This window comes from Artibeus jamaicensis, unplaced genomic scaffold, assembly GCF_021234435.1.
Source record: "Artibeus jamaicensis isolate MK-2021 breed Jamaican fruit bat unplaced genomic scaffold, CSHL_Jam_final contig_867, whole genome shotgun sequence".
In the NCBI taxonomy this organism is placed as follows: Eukaryota; Metazoa; Chordata; class Mammalia; order Chiroptera; family Phyllostomidae; genus Artibeus; species Artibeus jamaicensis.
Genome location: NW_026521995.1, coordinates 11,080,152 through 11,100,411, shown reverse-complemented (window position 1 = coordinate 11,100,411; position 20,260 = coordinate 11,080,152). Strand labels below are relative to the sequence as shown.

The 20,260-nt window shown below is 35.8% G+C and overlaps 1 protein-coding gene across 8 annotated transcripts in view; it reads left to right on the top strand.

Moving 5' to 3' along the window:
* WAC (WW domain containing adaptor with coiled-coil) overlaps nt 1-20,260 on the top strand; it is a 93,974-nt gene that overhangs the window by 40,123 nt on the left and 33,591 nt on the right. For all 8 annotated transcript variants that reach the window (XM_053673493.1, XM_053673492.1, XM_053673489.1 and 5 more), the window contains exons 4-6: nt 12,025-12,131; nt 18,878-18,993; nt 19,568-19,680. In XM_053673493.1, coding sequence (XP_053529468.1) covers nt 12,025-12,131; nt 18,878-18,993; nt 19,568-19,680 — 336 coding nt within the window. The remainder of the gene's footprint in view (nt 1-12,024; nt 12,132-18,877; nt 18,994-19,567; nt 19,681-20,260) is intronic.

The following is a 20,260-nucleotide window of genomic DNA, read 5'->3' as shown; positions in this document are numbered from 1 at the left end:
AACATGAAGGCATTGCATATTTACTCGAAGATTCCTTTATATTCATTTTTTGCCTGTTCTTAGATAGAGGAATGCTATGAGGCTTCCAAAATTGAAATCCACTACTTCTTGCTCCATTGATTAAAGTCAGAAAGTAAAAATTACTTGGAGAGACCTAGAGGCATGCCAGGACCTGTCTCTCTCTCTTTTTTGTGTACTGTGTCTCAAGAAGCCATTAGCTTGGAAAAGAATAATACTTGGGTTTTCAGCTACATTGTGTATTGCACACCCTTTGAAAATATGAGAATTTGATAACTTTTTCTAAAACTGTTTCTGTTATTTTTCACACTAAACTATATTCTTTTTCTCTTAAAGAAATGCTTCCATTAGAATAGCCACTTAACTAATTTATTGGGTTGGTCAAAAAAAGTCCATTCATTTTTTTCTATAAAATAAAAGACATTTTTTTCATTTTCAGCAGTAACTTTATTGATTTGGATATTTTGAGTATGTTGGCTGTCTTCCACTATTGGCTAGTGGGTAGAGGCCAGGGGAGCTGTTAAACATCTTCTAATACATAATACAGCCTCACAGCAAAGAAGAGCTTGGCCAGAATGTCCATAATACCAAGAAACTTTGCAGAAACACTTCTGACACATTTGATCAATTACAGTGACTTCTCTATACCCTGCACGTGTATGGAGTGGGAGATAGAGGTGAGGAGATAGAAGGATCTAGGGTAGGAAAGACTGCATGTGTACCCAAAGAACTCAAAGAGAACAGTTTAGCTAACTTGTGCAGTGAGCAAGGTGATGAGTGCTGCAGGTTGAGTCTGGAACGTTAAAGGGGGCTAGAGGAGCTTGAATAGCTTCCCTCTATACTCATTAAAAATTCAAAAGATGTCAGATCTGAGATACCAGTTTGAAAGATTACTTCAACTATTCTGTAGAGTGTTTTGAAGTGTAGGTGAGAATGAGTGGGAGAACAGTTAGAATACCAGGGTGAACCCAGTGAATTTACTGGAGTAAGAATGATGAGATCCTTATTCTGGAGGATTCATTCTACATATAGTCCTGTAATGCTAACTATTTGTTCTGAGTGATGCTGATACAAGTTCTTGCGATCACTAAAGCATGAAGAGCCATGTGTTGATAATTTTTCAAAGCAAATAGAAGGCACTGAGTCTGAAGGTATAGGCAATTAGAAGACTAGACATATGTTGTTACTTTGTTAATAAAGCCTCCACCAAGAGCTCAAATAGAAGGGGGTATAAAAGTCTTAGTGTAAAATACTCACTAATCCCTTAGTGAAGAGTCCAGTGGCAGAGGTCAAAAGAGGTTAATAACATTTCTAAGTGTAGCATTTCAGACTTAATTGTGATCTTTGCAGTTTTACATACCTCAACCAGTACCTTATTTGGCAAATAAAAATAACCATGGAAGTTTAGATGGCCTCATTTTTATTAAGGTGGGGGCAAAATACTGTATAACATGTAGCAGTACTTATTTTTGTTGTTGCTGAATAATATTCCATTATATAGATATATACCATGTTATATTTATCAGTTAATGGACTTGTGGACTGTTTTCATCTTTTGGTTAAGGATACTCTGAACATTTGTGGACATATGTTTTCATTATTCTTAGACATATCTAGAAGTATTCAGTAGATTGCTGGGTCACATGATACTTTATGTTTAACCTTTTCAGGAACTATTAAACTGTTTTTCACAGCAGCTGAGTATTTTACATTGACAGTAGCAAGTGTGTATGAGGGTTCCAGTTTCTCTTAATCCTCAGCAGGTTGTTATAGTCTGTTGGGTTTTTTTTTTTTTTAAGATTTTATTTATTTATCTTTAGAGGGGAAGGAGAAGAGGAGAGAAATATCAATGTATGGTTGCCTCTCATGTGTCCCCTGCTGGGACCTGGCCTGCAACCCAGGCATGTGCCCTGACTGGGAATGGAACTGCGATCATGTGGTTCGCAGGCCTGCGCTCAATCCACTGAGCTACACCAGCCAGGGCTGGTTTTTTGTTTGTTTGTTTGTTTATTTGTTTGGGGGGTTGACTATAGCTATTCTAATGGGGGTGAAGTGGTATCTCCTTGCAGGTTGATTTGCATTTCCATTATGGCTAGTGTTGACCATTTTTTCATGTCTTTTTGGCTTTGGAGAAATGTTTATTGGGGTCTTTTGCACAAGAGATTTTTCCCTCATTTTAAAATTGGTTTATTGATCTTTTTTATTGAGTTGCAGGAGTTTTTGCTAGTAGAACTAGATAAAAGTTCTTTGAATATGATTTGCAAATGTGTTCTTCCATTCTTTGGATTGTCTTTTTTTAAATGGTGTTCTTTAAACTACAAAAGTTTAATTTTCACAAATTTCAGTTTATCAATTCTTAAAATTTTTTTTGCTTGTACTTTTGTTAATTGTTTTACAGTTTTGGCTCTTACATTTAGGTTTGTGGTTCATTTTGAATTAGTTTTTGTATCTGGAGTGAGGAAAGGGGGTCCAACTCAACTTCATTCTTTTGCACGTGTACCTTCCCTTAAGAATTTTGTAAAATCTCCATTTCTAGCCTGTAGATAAATATAACTTAATAGATGCTACCTACATCTGTAAGAGTAGGAAAGATATGGATCGCTCCAAGGAAATGATGTAATAATGTACAATATAGAGAAGTTTTTATTGCTGTAAATATTTAGCATATATATTTGGGATGAACATAGAGTAGCAGTATTGTTTTTCAAGCAAGCTTTATTCATGAAATCCAATCAGAGCTGCATCTTTTATTTATCTTTGTTTGAAAACTTTTGGTCCTAGCTGTTAACAAAGGAGTTAACTTGATATCATTTGTTTATAATAAATACAAGTGCAGATGTATTGTATGGCATTGTTGGTGATGAGATTGTTTCAGGTGTTGAACATATTGGTAGAAGTTGGAAACAAATACTAAGTACTCTACAGTATAATTTGCACTGCAGTTAAATTCCTAGAATTCAGCATATTGTATTAATCCGAATTAGGTCCTAGGCTCAGCTAATTATAAGCTGATTTTTTTCAGACATGGGACAGTTCTTTGAGAAATGTCCTGCGTGCACACACTAGGCATCCTTGGCCCCCTTTCACTGTCAGTGGACACTCTGATGTAGAGCAGTACTGTCCAGTGAGCTGTGTATGCAATTTTAAATTTTCTAGTAGCCAACATCTGTAATTAATTTTAGTAATATACACTGCTTAACCCATTATGTCAAAAATAGTTCACTTTGTAATTAGTATAAAATATTAATGTGCTTGTTCAAATTCTTTTTGTACCTGCATGTATTTTGCAAATAGAGCAAATCTCAATTTAGAGTAGCCACATTTCCAGTGCTCAGTAGCTATGTATGCCTAGTACCTGTCATTTGGCTAGCACAGATCTAGAGGGAGTAACTCAACTACAGGGGACTGTGGACTGCAAGCCTGTTTTTGACACATCACCTTATCTATTTCCCTCTCCCCAAGATGTGTATTCTGGTTACCACAACATCTGCTTTTCACCGCCATTAGCTCATGTGTGGTTGATGGATTGAAGAATGACATCAATATAAACAAAAGTTGTGTTCATACATGAAATTTTTTGTAGGCATAGAGGTTCAGAATAGTAGGAGTAGGGTTAAACTGTCATATAGAAGTAAAAGCCTCAACCAGCTGCTGCGTAGGCAAGACACCTAAAGAAAATTTAAGCCTGCTCTTCAGCCCTGCATGGATGCCTCTCTGGCAAGCTACATTCATTTATCAGTTTTAGTGGTTTTTGGTGGAAACTTAAGAGTTTTCTGTATACATTTTCATGTTATCTTGCAAATAATGACAGTTTTAGTTTCTTCCATTTCAATTTGGATGCCTTTTATTCCTTCTTGTCTAATAGTTGTGGCGAGGACTTCCATTACTCTGTTGAATAGGAGTTGTGAAAGTGAACGTCTATGCTTGTATTTTGCAAATTGGGTATGATGTTTGGCTGTTGGTTTATCATGTGTAGCTTTTATTACATTGAGGTATGTTCCCCTATTCCCACTGTGCTGAGAGGTTTCTATCATAAATGGGTGCTAGATTTTATCAAATGCTTTTTTTGTCAGTAGGTTTTTATCCTTCATTTGTGGGTTTTAAAAACCATCATGTGGTTTTTATCTTTCATTTTGTTTATGTGGTGTATCACATTTATTGATCTGCATATTTTGTACCAATCATGCATCCTTGGAATAAATCACACTTGACCATGGTGTATGGTCTTTGTAATGTAGTGCTGGATCCGGTTCCCTAATATGTTGTTGAGGATTTTAGTGTCTATGTTTATGAGGGATATTGGCCTGTAGTTTTTTCTTTTACTATCTTTATCTGGTTTTGGAATTAGTATAATGTTGACCTCATAAAATGAGCCTGGGAGTCTTCCCTGCTCTTGAATATTTTGGAATAGTTTGAGCAAGATAGGTTTGGTTCTTCTCTGAATGTTTGGTAAAATCCACCTGTGAAGCCAACCAGTCCAGGTCTCTTGTTTGTTGGCGTTGTTTTTGATTACTGCTTCAGTTTCACTAGTCATAATCTGTTTATTCAAAATCTCTGATTCCTCCTGATTTAGTTTTGGAAGAAGAGTGTAAATTTCTGAGAATTTAACCATTTAGACCAGAATATCCAGTTTGTTGGCATATAGTTGTCCATAATATTTTCTTACAATCCTTTCTATTCTTTGGTGTTAGTTGTTATTTTTCCTCTTTCATTTCTGATTTTATTTGCTTGGGTCATCTCTTTTTTTCTTGATGAGTCTGGTTAAAGGATTATAAATCTTGTTTATCTTTTTAGAGAGCCACCTCTTGGTTTCATTAATCTTTTGTTAGCCTCTATTTCATTGATTTCTGTTCTTTATTCCCTCATTCTACTCAGTTTGGCCTTGTTTGTTCTTTTTCAAATTCCTTTCAGTGTAGAGTTAGATCGTTTATTTGAGCATTTTTTTGTTTCTTGAGTTAGGCCTATAATGTTACGAATTTCACTCTTAGGAATGCTTTTCCTGTGTCTCATAGATGTTGGGATTTTACTGTGTTCTCATTTTCATTTGTTTCAAGGTATCTTTTGATTTCTTCTTTGATCCCATGGTTAACCAATTAGATATTTTTGTGTGTGTTTTCACTTTTTTTGTGATTGATTTCCAGTTTCATGGAATTATGGTCAGAGAAGATGCTTGATATGATTTAAGTCTCTGTACATTTATTGAGACTCGTTTTGTGTGATAACATGAGATCTATCCTAGAAAATATTCCATGTGCACTTAAAAAGAATATATATATATGAGATCTGTCTGGAAAAAGTCTAGCTGTTGTTAACATAATGAGAAGGGTTTATGTAATATCATTGTAAGCTGGCCACCAAGGAAAGTAGACTGGAATTCCCATGTGTAAACAATGACCACTTCACTGTAGTAGCTGGTGGAGGTGATATTCACCATAGATTGAGCATGTGTACCATGTGGACATCACATTCAAAATGACTGAGCAAGTAGAGAAATGAATCTGCATCAGATTTGCACTAAGCTTGAACATTCCTCTATGGAAACCATTCAGGTGATTTACAAGGCTGCAGCTATGGGCAACTGGTGATTGGCAGTTTCATCACAAGGTGCCCACTCATGCATCATGCCTTGTGCAGAGGTGTGTGTGTGTGTGTGTGTGTGTGTGTGTGTGTGTGTGTGAGAGAGAAACATCAAATCACCCAGGTGGCTTAGCCACCTCCCCTCCCCCAGCCCAGATTTGGCCCACTGCAGCTTCTGGCTTTCTCCAAAACTAAAATCACCTTTGAAAGAGCAGAGATTTAAGGCCATCAGTGAAATTCAGGAAAATATGACAGGGTAGCCGATGGTGACTGGGAGAACTGTGAGGCCCCAAGGTACCTACTATGAAGGGGACTGGAGCATCATTGTCCTATGTACAATGTTTCTTGTATCTTCTTCAATAAATATCTCTATTTTTTTTTAAAAAATATATTACATGGCTGGGTACTTTCTCAACAGACCTCATTTGATGCTTTGGGTTGAAGTGCTCTGAAGATATCAATTAAATCCATCCAATCTAGTGTGTCCATTTGCATGAAAGGTCTTTTTTGATCCCTTTAAGTCTTTTCGCGTCTATTGTTCTGAGGTGGTTCTCTTATAGACAGCATATATACAGGTCTTATTTTCTTATCCATTCAGCAGCCCTGTGTCTTTTGATTAGACCATTTTATTTACTTTTAAAGTGATTATTAATATGTACTTACTGCCATTTTATTTTTTTCATAATGTTCTTCTGTTTTTCTTTTTCCCCTCCTTATCCCTCTCCCCTCCTTCCTTTTCCCTTTCTCTTTGTCCCTCTACTTGTTTTTTCCCACCCCCTCCTCTTCTTCAGATTCTAACAGACCCTTCAATATCTTTTGTAATATTGGCTTGGTGGTAATACTCCTTCACCTTTTTCTTGTCTGGGAAGCTCTTTATTTCTTCTATTTTTAAATGACAGCCATGCTGGTTAAAGTATTCTTGTAGGTTTTTGCTTTTTATCACTTTGAATATTTCATGCCAATCCCTTCTAGCCTGAAATATTTCTGTTGAGAAATCAGATGACAGTCTAATGGGAGCTCCCTTGTAGGTAACTAACTGCCTTTCTCTTGCTGCTTTTAAGATTTTCTCTTTGTCCTTAACCTTTGCCATTTTAATTATGTGTCCTTGTGTGCATCTCTTTGGTTTTGTCTTGTTTGGGACTCTGCTTGGGTGTCCTGACTTGTGAGTCTTTTCCCTTCGTCCAGGTTAGAGATGTTTATGGTCATTATTTCTTCATATAGGTTCTTGATCCCTTGCTCTCTCTTTTCTCATTCTGGTACCTTTATGATGAGGGTGTTGCTGTGCTTCATGTTGTCCCAAAGGTCCCTTAAGCTATCCACATTTTTAAAAATTCTTTTTTCTTATTGCTGCACCGATGGGGTGTTTGTTTCCTACCTTGTCTTCCAGATTGCTGATTTGATCCTCTGCTTTATCCATCCTGTTTATTGCTTCCACTGCATTTGTCATTTCAGATATTTTTATCTTCGTTCCTGACTGGTCATTTTCCATGCTTTCTATGTCCTTTTTCATTCTGTTGAGCATTCCTATAACCATTACTTTCAACACTATAATAAATTGCTTATCTCCATTTCATTTAGCTCTAGTTCTGTAGATTTCTCCTGTTCTTTCATTTGGGGCCTGTTTGTCTTCCCATTTTGGCTGCCTCTTTGTGTTTGTTTGTGTATATTAGGTAGTTCTGCTATGACTCCCAGTCTTAGTGGGGTGGCCTTACATAGTAGGTGTCCTGTAGGGTCCAGTGTTGCAGTGTCCTTGATCCCTTGAGCTGAGTGCTCCAGGAAAGTCCTTTGCGTACGTTATGTGAGTCCTCTTGTTGCAATTGAGTCTTGTTTGCTATTGGCCCATTTGTGTGTGGGATTGACCCTCAGTTTTGGCCAACTATGAGATTCAGTTCGCAAGACAATGTGCAAGCTGTTATTCAGGTGCTGATCACATGAAGCATAATTTGCCTCATCAGGGTTGGGTACCTGCTGTGATCTCCCTGTGGATATGCGGCTTGTGAAACTTCCTGGATCCTCCTCTGATGTTATGTGAAGCTGGCCACTAGTTGTGTTGGTTCTGGGCCTCTTGGGAGGTAGTCTGGTGCAGGGCTATGTCAGATGCTGCTTGTGACTGTCCCTGGGTAACCTGTTCGGAGCTATAAGTAATCACAGTTTGTGGCTGTCTCATGTGTGTGGGAAGGACCACACTGTACACCAAGGTCGGCTTTACTAGCACAGGTCCCAGAGGCAGATCAGCAAAAGTTCCAGGCATCTTAGATCTGCCGCTGCCTGCAGGCTGCCTGTTAAGACTCTGTCGCTGAAATTGCATCTGGTGGCACTCAAGTTCTATATGAGAGGTTTCACAGTGAGTCACCAGGAAGGGGTGAGTGGTGTTCAAGACTTAATTTCTAAGTCTGTGGATCTGGTAGTAAATTCTGATTTGATGTCATGTTTTGAGTAAGGACAGTTACTCAAATGCTATAATAATTTTACCCCTAGGAGATTGAAAACTATTGTTTCACCTTTTGAAAAGCTTAAAATTGTGTACACCTTTTACTTTCCCTCTGTTTTCCGAGATCCTTTTTCTAAATGGAAGGGAAGTCTAATCGATCAATTCCCATTTTTGCTGAGTCAGGTGTGTTTCATGCCCCCCCCCCACCCCCCATTTCCCAGGGTACTCACCCAGGGCTCCATTTTACTCAAACTGTGGATTCTATCCTTCTTAACCTCATAATCCAGCTTCTGAAAGTTTACAGGATGCCAAGTAGAAATTACTCTGCCTTTTAAATATTAAAGATCCTGTCAGGGAAAAGATCATAGTATTCCTTTTTTGAAAACCTCTACGACTTGCTTAAGCAATCCCAACTGTAATCTCTTAAGGTTGTTTTAAATGTGTATCAATTAAAACCAATTTTATTATACTTACATGCAAATACTACTTCTCTCAAGATTTTTTTTTCTTTAAAGTAGTGGCCTTGCCTTGGTCAGGTGGCTCAGTTGATTGGAGCATTGTCCCATACACCAGAAGGTTGCAGGTTTGATTCCCAGTCAGGCTAGAGTGTGGGTTCAGTTCCTGGTGGGGGAATGTATGGAAGGCAGCCGATTAATGTGTCTGCCTGTCTCCCTCCCCACCTCCCCCCCCCCAAAAAAAAATCAATAAACAATATTGTCAGGTGAGGATCTGGATCTTTTTTTTTTGGTCTATGGCCATACCACCCTGAACACGCCCGATCTCGTCTGGATCTGTTTTTTAAAATCTATGAAAAATAAAATAACAGACTTCTTTTTTTTTCTTTGTATAGTGTACAGAGAGTATAAAGGGTACTGGACCAAATGAACACCTTTTACTTCTGTTACTTTATTGGGTCAAACAGCTTCCATGAGACTCTCTCCCCTGCATATATACTCTCTTCATTTGTGCACTTCTGTAACACTGGACTTAAGTATAAAATTCCAAGTTGAAGTTTTTATGCATGGCCCTATTCTATGAACCGCTTGTTTCTCTCAGCCTTAGACTTTACATTATATGTTTAATACTGCTTACTTAAAAAACTTGTGTTCTTATCCTGGAACACAAATTCACCATGGGGTAGAGTGTAAAACATCATGTGAATTTTTAAGATAAAACAGGAGATTTCAAAAAAATTATGTTGTAGCACTTTATAGGTGTGGCTCTAGAAAATCATTACTATGAGTATCATTACTCTGTCCCGGGGAGAGGGTGTACATAATCACTTTGCTTGTATATTCCCTCAGTTTAGAACTACATGGAAAAATTTAAAAGCTCAGAAGAAATATCTCAAAAATGTTCTGGAAAATAGTATAAATTGTAGTTTGTATTATGGAGAATTAGCCTTGCTTAGCTAATTGAAGTCATGTTATTTAGGTACAGATCTACCTGCCTTTAGTTCATAACCACATTCATCTAATTGGAATCTAGAGGCAAAGTTCTATTGCCTCTGTTTTCATAACATACTTTCTATAAAACTTCTTTTACTTAGTTTTGGCATCTGTTTAAAGGTGTCACTTTATTATTTTTTACTAACAATATATGTATTTTAATTCTGTTTTTTCAAACTTCAGTTGTTAGCTTTGCGAAGTGGTTTAGATAAATCTATTTCATGGAGTGCAGAATCTACAGCCTCTTCAAAAAGCTTCTGTCTCTGAAAATGATTTCCCTTTGAACATATGATTCAGTTTTCTCTTGACTAAAGTGTTAGGCTAATGTGCCTTGATGCTGAATGTTTTTTGATTTGTTTATTGTAGTATGCTACAGCTAAAACACATACACTACAGCTAAAAACTGTCTAGTGAATGTCTGTTAGGCTGGTGGGACACATACCATTTCTTCAGAGGTAAGATCTTAATTGGGTGCTTGACAATTTTTAAATTTTCATAACACTAAAATGGAATGAATTCCTGGACCTTAACCTCTTGAAAGAACCTCATTCCTAAACATACCTCATGTTTATAGAGTATCTATCATGCCTTTTAACAAATCTAGAATGTGGTACTTTTACTTTGTAGATTTAAGTTACTTCATAGAACGTTTTACTCAAGAATGTATACAAGCAAATGTCAGAATCTAACCTAGGCTTCTAAGTGGATCACTCTGGGGTTCATTTAAGTAAATAAGATGGGCCTTTTTTCCTTCATTGTTGCTGACATATTTATTAACATTTTTGTGGTAACCTCAACTCTACTAATATTAAATGTGATATTTTAGTGGTCCGTATTACTAGTTCTCTCTTTTATTCACCTGTGGAATAAAAATGTATGAGTTACATCTGAAAAGTACAAATTTCCACATAGGTCCGAGGTTTCCTTTAAGACTTGGAGTATTAATTTTTCTTTGTAACTGAGTGTGCTGGGGTCCTCTGACTACCCCAGGATTTGGTGAGTGTCTAAGAGGACTCATAGGACCCAGTATGTAGTCATTATCATGGTTATGATTTATAACTGAAAGGATGCAAAGCATAATTAAGGAGAAAGGGTATGTGGGGCAAAATCTAGAGGAAACCAGATGCAAGCTTCCGAGAATCTTCTCCCACTAGAGTTACACGGGACATACTTCATTCCTCTAGCCATCACCTATGACAAGACTTGTAAAATGATGTGTACCAGGGAAGCTTGTTAGAAATTTAGTACCAGAGGCTTTTATTGGATTTGGCTTATTATGTAGGCACCTCTGCCTAGCCTATACCAAAAGTCTGGAGTCTCAGTGGGCAAGCAGGTGTTCGACATTAATTATATTTGTATGTACATTGAGAACTCTCATAGTTACTTTGGGGGAACACTCTTGAAATTTAGGTTCTCACATGCCAGCCAAGGGCATGTTGTGCAAGCAAGCCTTTCTGAGCCTGGCAGTCTTAAGCCTGCTATGTTAACTGTTCTTCCTACTACGCTTTTTAACATTTATTTATTTATTTATTTTTAGAGGATAAGGGAAAGAGATATCTAAAACCTTAATTATAATCAACTTCTCTCTGTCCCAGTTCACCTTTTTTATCCTTTTAGGGATTTTTTTGTTGATTAAAATAGTTAAAGGAGTTCTACTCATTTATACTCATAAAAAAACTGGTTCTGATTGCTAAGTAATTTCTGGACCATTTAAATTGTTCTCCCCTCTTCCACTTTGTGTTGATTATAGTGTATATAGCCTCCATATTATTGCCAGCTCAGATTTTAAAAAACAAAACAGTTGAAATCTGTTGCCTTGATGCTGAAAAATAGACATGTGGAATGAATTAAAATATAATTAGACTTGTGAATGTTTTTGCATCATTAATGAATGTTTTTGTAAGCCTGGATTTTTATACTTTGGCTTTTCTTGAGACAATAAAAACTGTCATCCACAATGATCTCTCTGATGTAGTAGTTTATTCATAAAACGTATGAGTGAGTTACATTTCAGCATTTTTTAGGTAGAGTTGGTCCTGTTATTAGAAAACGGATGATATTTGTATCATCTTGAAAGCAAATACCTTCCTTGAGATTTAACTTTTTGAAAACCTGATACTGTCTTAGTTGAAAAATTGGTGAAACTATTTAAGAAACTGAAAAGTAATTGCAAAAACGTACTGGATAATTGTGAATTTCAGATCTGTATCAGTTGGATTTTTGTGCCTTTTTATTCTACATATGTTGTGTTTCTTTCCTTAATAAAAGTTTTATTTTTAAAAAACCCACAAGTTGCCAGAAATTATATAGATGACGTTTTGCTCATCTAATTATACATAACATTGTTCAGTAGGATATTAGTTATGTACTATATGTACTCATTAAGTCACATCTTTAGTTGGCTCATGAATACCTTATTAATATATATGAATATGTATGTATTCCTCATGCTTATGTAAAATGATTCAGGATTTATGTAAGATATGTGATAAAACCAATTTAAATTAAACATTAAATAGAACTTAATAATTTACTTTTTATCTTTTTAAGGGACCAGTTACTCTCCACAAGAAAATTCACACAACCACAGTGGTCTTCATAGCTCAAATTCACATTCTTCTAATCCAAGCAATAATCCAAGCAAAACTTCAGATGCAGTAAGTATATAAACACAGCCAACTTTTAAACTTTTATTGCCCCCCAAAAACCCCTCACACCAAGTCTTGTTGAGTTTAATGTCTTTAAACTATTTTTTAATCTACGTTAACATTTTCTTCATGTTTTTGGAACTACTGAGCTAACCTTACTATAATTGAGGATAGTGTAAGACAACGTCATGGTATTATTTTGTCAGCATTCCTATATGGAGCTAAATTTTACCATTGAGATATGTGAGATATAAAAAGCCTCAGATTGTGAAACTTCTGTAAAGTGGTTTGACTTGAGCTGCTCTTCCTATAATATAGAAACTTTATATATTTCTTGAGGGTCTACTATGTATCGTATATACTGTTAGACACTAGTTATATGAAAGTCCCTGTCCTAATACATTTCTTCAGTAAAAATTTAATAAGGTTTCTATTTGCTAAGCATACACTAGGTTGTAAATACACAGAACTAAGAAAATGTGGCTCATCTTAAAGGAACTTTGGGGCCTGTGGTGGAGACTGAAAATAACTAATTAAAATAGTGCATATTAAAGTTGATTTGGGAGCACTCAAGATTGGGATGGAATCCCAGCTTAAATGAGGAGGGTGCTAAAGTACATGTAGTGCTACCCAACAGATTGAATATAATTTAGCCAATTAAGTGGCCTGGAATTTGTATAACATGCAAAGGAACAGTACCTATAAAGACATTAAAATGTGAAATAGTATAGCATGTTTGGAGAACTACAGGATTTTTGATAATGTGGCAGAATGAGAGCAGTTCATGTTACAGAGATAAGTGTGGGTCAGATCACAAAGAGTTATATATCCTTCTAAGGAATATGAATTTTATAAAGGCAGTGGAGACTTACTGATTTTGTCAGAAAAGTAACATATTTGCAGTTTAAAACAGCCCAGGCATGGTAATTCAGTTGGTTAGAGCATCATCTCAACATACCAAGGTGATGGGTTAGATCACCAGACAGGGCACATTCAAAAATCAACCAGTGAGTGCATAAATAAGTGGAATAACAAATTGACATTCCTCTTTTCTCTCTCTCTCTCTCTCTCTCTCTCTTTAAAGTCAATTTTTAAAAAGCATATTAGATAGCCGTATGGAAAATACATTATAGGAAGGAATGAACAAGAAGACTATAGAAGTAAAGATTGAATCCAATGGATTTTTGTCTTGGATATTTAGGCTATCATCATACCTTAATTGGCATTGTGAAAGACTCTTGGTTTATTATTTGTCTCTTGTCAAAATAGTGTGGTTTGTACATTTCCATAGAAAATTGAGACAGTGATAATTTTATAAAAATAAATGTAGAATAGGTTTAAATACGGTGTTCAGTTAGGGTGTAGTTGGGAAAACAAGTCATACTAGTTTTAACATAGATAATTTAATACAATTTCATACACAGTATTGCAGGTACTGTACAGATAGTGCATGTATTGAGAACAGAAAAAAAACAAAAAGGAAAACTGAGGGAACACACATGGTGAATCATCCCTTAGGGCTGAGGAACAATAGGAAGAGTTTGGGGTTATCAGAACTGATGTGCTTAAAGAAGGAGGAGCCCTGCCAAGCTGGTGATTATGGTACCTTTCTCTAAGTGGTATGAAGCTAGTTCTGGTTTGGGGCATATAACAGAGCTGGAAACTGGAACCTGACTCCTTAGCTTCTCAATTCTCCTGCCATTCAGCGTTCCTCTAATACCCATTATTGGCAGAATTTACCAGGAGACCAACTGGCTAAACAGAATTTAATTTGCTTTATTATTCAAGTCCTAGCATCACAGCTCAGAACTTAGAAGGGTAGTATTAAGGCAGGGACAGTAGCTTGATAAATCTTCACAGGTGCTACCATTGAACTGCTTATGATAAGTCATTTTCAAAGAGATATGCACAGGATTTTAAAACGAATGGCTTTTTCGGTGGAAAATAGCCTCATTAATTTACAAGTTAATGCTAATCTCTAAAGTTCCATTTATCATTGGTAACTCAGATTTGGTAGTTGTTCAGGACACAAGCAAGCCATGTAGACATTGTTTTGGTTAGAAATCCTTATTCAGGGAAAAAATTCTGATTATTTTAATTTTTAAGAAATGGGGTTAATGTGAAATCAGAAAGAATAAACAAATGGCATCATATAGGCTTGAAAGATCCAAATCATAAAGGGTGTCAGGGAATTTCATTATGAGTAGAAACTAAAAACTGTTACCAGAAGGAATTTAAATATTACATGTTTTCAGAATCAGGGTTCCTTCCCCCTTACTGTAGATTTCAATAATAGGTATGTAATTAATATCCATATAGTGGTCTTTTACCTTATAATACACTCAGTGGTTATGACACATACATCTGTTACAAACTATAAATTTAATTTTACCTGAGAAGTGGACTTCTGAATATTTCTGAAGGTTATTTAAAGACTGATTTTCATTGTCATAAAAATCTCTTCTGATAGAAGTTTTTGAGTAGTGAGTAAAACATAAAATTACCTTTTACCTAATATATTTGTAATGAAAATAAATGAAGAGGTGAACATTATTTTGACCTAAGTTAAAGTAAGGAATAGGGTTTTCTAAGAATGTTTTTATCCTCTGCAGTTTTAAAGTTGTACATCTATCTTTGAAATCAGTAACAATATTATTTAGATCACTGTAGACATTTGGTTGTATGGTGATTCATATTTATTAAGTTAACTGTTGAAAGTTAAGTAGAAATTACCTTATTTTTTTAGTGTTAGATTAAGATATTCACATGTAGTTCCCTGCTAAATCCTGTGATGAACATTTACTGTGGTGTGTTTAACACAGAGCCTACCTAGCCTTTGGTGAATATTTAGGAAAAGGTTGTGGAATGCCTTCTGCTTCCTAATCTAAATAATGATAGGATTTACAGATATCACATAGACTGTTTTAGATAAATGGTGTTTATTGGTAGCTCTTTTAAAGAGAGGCCTCTAGAGTTCTTTATTTAGAAAAATTGTTTAATTCCCATATAAAGACGTGATTGAATTCTTCCCTTCTAAGTATTTTTCACCAATTTTGATTTGTTGAGAAGTCAACATTATCTTCCAAATCTTATTGTTACCAAATATCTGCATATTTTGGAGCTTTTAGGTTTGGGGCTCTCAAGATCTATTCCCTGTAATGAATCTTGCTTTTAAAGATATTCTCCTTAATTAAAAAATAAAAATTTATTCCATGAAATTCTTTGTTACAGTGAGTGCTATCTTTGATGTTGTTATTTTATGAACTATTCTTTATTAACAATTCATGAAGCAATTCCAGGATTAACTTTCTTGTCCATAGTTTAACTTGGAAAGTAGTAGTAGGATGTGTTTCAGAGAGAGGAGAAAGGGAGATGCTTTTTTTTTTTTTTTTTAAGAGAAAAGCAACCTTGAAGTACTAAAAGGCTGTTTGAATTGAAGGAGAGCAGATGAGTGGATCAGTAACTGTTCAGTGCTAGTCTTTTAGAGCAGCCTTTTTTAAACTTTCAGTCTCAAGACCTCTTGACACTCATGAACATTGGGAGTTTTGTATAGGTGAACTCTGTTATATTTACCATGTTAAAAATTAACACTGATAAATTTGAAACATTCATATTGTCAATTATAAACCCATTACATGATAACATGTAATTTTTCTATGAGAAATATTTCTAAAACTGAAAGTAGACATCAAATACCTCCTTAATGCCTGTCTTAATAGAAGAAGATACTACTAGACTTTTGTATCTGCTCTGCATTCAGTTTTTTTAATCTCAAATCTGTATAGCTCTGTGAAAACATTGTTCTTAACGATAGAATGAGGAGAAAAAAACAGTCATCTTGATTTTATTATGAGATAGTTTTGATCTGGGAATTCCTCAAGGGTCCTGGACAACACTTACAAAACTACTGCTTTAGGGCACATGGGGTCTGTCCAGAAAAAAAGTCCATCCATCATTAATATAAAACGGTTTTTGCATGATATCAGTGTAACCTGACAGCCAAGGAGAGTGGACTAGAAAGTGCATGGGTGAACAATGACAACTTAGCTATACTAATCATCGGGGGGGCAGTAGTCGTGGTTGAGTGAGCATGTACCATATGGCCATCCCATTCAAAGTGACTGAGTGAAGAGAGTGAATTTGCATCAAATTTTGTGTTCAGCTTGAACATTCCTCCATGGAAACTATTTGGATAATTCAGAAGACTTTTGGGGACAATGCAATGAGTGCAGTGCAAATTAAAGTGTGGCACAAATGCTTCAAAGACGGTTGAGAATCTGTTCAAAGGGATCCGTGTTCTAGAAGGCCTGGGGCAAGCACAACATCTGAGAATGGTGAACGTGTTTGGGCTGCAATCACCAAATATTGGCAACTGACAACGCAAGAACTAGAAGTTGATCTGGGGATTCTAAAAACTACTATATCCAAGATTTTGACACAGGATCCTGGCATGAAACACATTGTGGCAAAATTCATTCTGTGGCTTCTCCTACTAGAGCAGAAGGAACATTGTCCTGCAAGTTGCTAATGACTTGATTCAAACAGCTACCGGTGAACCAGATTTCCTCAAGAAAGTCATAACCAGAGTTGAATTTTGGGTCTTGTGGCTACAAGTATGATCAGGCAATGAAGGTCTAGTTGTCCTGATGGAAGTTGCCTGGTTCTCTACGCCTGAAGAAGGCATGGTAAAATTGCAACAGTTTAAGATTGTGTGTTAACTATGGTTTTGATTGGGGAGGTATTGTCCATTATGAGTACACCCCTCCAGACCAAACAATAAAAAAGAAGTACTACCTCAGTGTTCTTTGTCAGTTGAGAGATGCAATATGATGAAAACAGCTACAGCTCTAGACAGCTGGTGGTTGGCAGCTTCATCACGACAAGGTGCCTGCTCTTTCATCACATCTTGTGCTGCCGTGTGTGTGTGTGTGTAAGTTCAAATCACCCAGGTGATTTTGTGCCCTGTGACTTCTGGCTTTTCCCAAAACTAAAATCATCTTTGAAAGGGAAGAGATTTCAGTCTGTCGATGAGATTCAGGAACATACAACGCGGCAGCTTGTGGCAAACCCAACAAAGGATTTTGCAGTGTTTTGAACAGTGGAAGACAAGCTGTGTGAGGCCCCAAAGGTGCCTACCTGAAGGGGACTGAGGCTTCATTGTGTACAATGTTTCCTGTATCTTCAATAAATGTGTCTATTTTTCATAGTACATGGCTAGATAATTTCTGGACGGACCACCAATTAGGCTTACAAGCTGTCAAGCCTAATTTAGAAAACTTGTAGTGTTTAAATTACGAGTTTGCTAGGTTACTCTTACGTACTCTGATGTCCCCTGTCCTCTTGCCTCAAACCTCATTCTGCTTCTTCAGACCAAACCAGTAATCCCACATAACCACTTGCCAAACAAACCAAAATCTTCCAAATATATCCATAGAAGGGCTCGGTTTGCCTAACAATTTAGGTAGAGGAAGCAGTTGGTGATTGAGAAGAACTTCTTGAATTTCGCCTTATGTAGTTCTGCAGCTTGATGTGGCCTGATTCTGGAATCTAGGGGGATTGAGCATTAACTCTCTCCACTAATTTTAGAGGTTTGGAGGCATGGGACTGATTTCTAATAGCTTTATTATTTTGAGTATCAATGTTTAGTAGAAGTAATGAAATTTGCAGACCTGAGTTTTGATCCTTTTTCTACCACTAGTTTGTTTTGGGACCTATGAACAACTCATGAGTCCTTTCAGCTTGTTTCCTACTTGGTAAAATTAAAGCTGAGTAAGACAGGGCATAAAAGTTCTTTTCTAAAAAGCTTTAAAATTGTGTCACTCTACACTGTGGTGAACCCAGGAAAAGGATAGGCTACCAAAGTGTAACATTATTTCATTTTAATCTCAAAGCTCTTTTGAAAAAAGTTAAATTCATCTGAAGTATACTTGGGATTCTGCCAGATTTCCTGCAGCCAGTTCGGGTACTTGAAACTTACACTTTTTGAAATCGGTTCCACGAACACTAGGCCTTTCAGATTTTTCTAATTTAATTCTAATTTTACAGTGCCTATAAAATAACTGCGAGAGACTGTATGTGGTAACTTGCAAAAGATAGACCAGTTTTAGTTACAAGAAAATGACTGATGCTGCTGATTATATTATATGGAAACATAGTACATACTTGACCCATCTCATGGATTTTGAAGGTGAAACAAATTCAGAGTCCTTAATTAGCTTTGTGTTTACATTTTAAATCTTGTACTCCCCGCCCGCCGCCCCCCACCCCGCTAACATTAAATATTGGCAGGTCATTCTCTGTTACACTATGTGATTACTATTGTGCCTTACAAGTTTAGAACTGATGTTCTCTTATGCTATTTTAAATCAATTAGTTGAGAGTGAGTTCTCTAACCTCCCCTCCCAATGTGACCAGATTTCAACAATTAAAATATGATAATGGAGAATTTTGCAGTGCTTTTTCTAAAGTTCAGATATTTTGAAATTAACATTTTTCTTGTTGCCTAATTAACTAGTATTTATTAGTCTACTTAATTTGGTATTTTCATAATGGTTTTCCATTTTTATCTTTGAAGGTTTCATAGACTTAGGTTTCCTAAGATATATGGTAATTACATCCTAGATCAGGTTACCTTTACCTTGTAAGTTTTTCCTATATGTATACTTTGAAAACCATTAACATTCTTGATATTTTATATCAAGTCGTTAAATAGTAGTATATTAACATTTTTTAACTTTTTAAAATGTTTTTTTTAGCCTTATGATTCTGCAGATGACTGGTCTGAACATATTAGCTCTTCTGGGAAAAAATACTACTACAACTGTCGAACAGAAGTTTCACAGTGGGAAAAACCAAAAGAGTGGCTTGAAAGGTATTTGCCCTAATCTAATTGAACCTTATTTCTCATTTTTGATTCTATAGGTTAACATCTTAGAATATTAAACATAAATTATAAGTTTAGGTTTCTTATGGTGATATTTACTCTCCTTTATAATTGCAGTGATTGGCCCATACCTGTTTTCCACAATTTCTCTTTACCTTAAAGAAAACAGGACAGATGAGCAACTGTCCACAAGGGCCTTGTGAGCAGTTGGTGTACTTAATTTAAAATTTTACATTAATTTATATTTATGCATCTTCCTTATAATTTATAATAGAAATCTTTGTAATTCTTGAAGGATAAGGTCCTTATATAGATAGAACTAACTTTGCAGAGTTTTGATTGTAGGATTAAGGGCATATAAATAAATGGTATAATATTGCCATAAGTGAGAAACATTAATGTTCTGTTTGTTGCATCCCTTCTGCCACACCAGTTAAATGTTATGGCCATGGTCTTTTATTTTGCATATACCATTTTGTTGAGCTTTTTTCAAAAAGTGTTATTTACATGTAGACTCATTGCACCTAATATAATTGTTATGGGTTTATTTTTTTATTTTTAGAGAACAGAGACAGAAAGAAGCAAACAAGATGGCAGTTAATAGCTTCCCAAAAGATAGGGATTACAGAAGAGAGGTGATGCAAGCAACAGCCACTAGTGCATTTGCAAGTGGAAGTAAGTTTTTTTTTTTTAAACAGTAATGATGTTTGATTCATTCCTGTAGTTCATATATGTATGATACAAATCTAAATATATAACCATTTACTTATGTAAGCTAAAATAAATAGAAACTGATAACGATTTTTTATGTTAGATTTGTTCCCTTTGTTTCAGGAAACAAAACCTCCACCGTTTTGCTTCCTGAAAAGGGAAAGTGTGCACAGTGAAATTATACGCACATTTATTCATTACCATCCTTACTGGCTATAATGCACCCCAAATTGTGTACTATTAAACTGGACATTAAAATCCCTTCAGAAACTCCCTTGGTTTCAACCTAATACTTGAATCAAAGCTACATGTAGACAGTGACATCAGAGTACTACCTATTGGTGTTTTATGTTATCAGTGAAAAAAATTTTATGCTTATATTTGGAAATTGATTTCAACATGATCATAGATGTGTGTAACATTTCCATATTGTGGGTACACCTTACTATTTTTTGGAGGTCATATTTTTGTCCATATGTTTTTAATTTGAGTTAAATTTGATTTGAATTTGAAGCTTTTACTAAACATATTATGTTCCCATTGG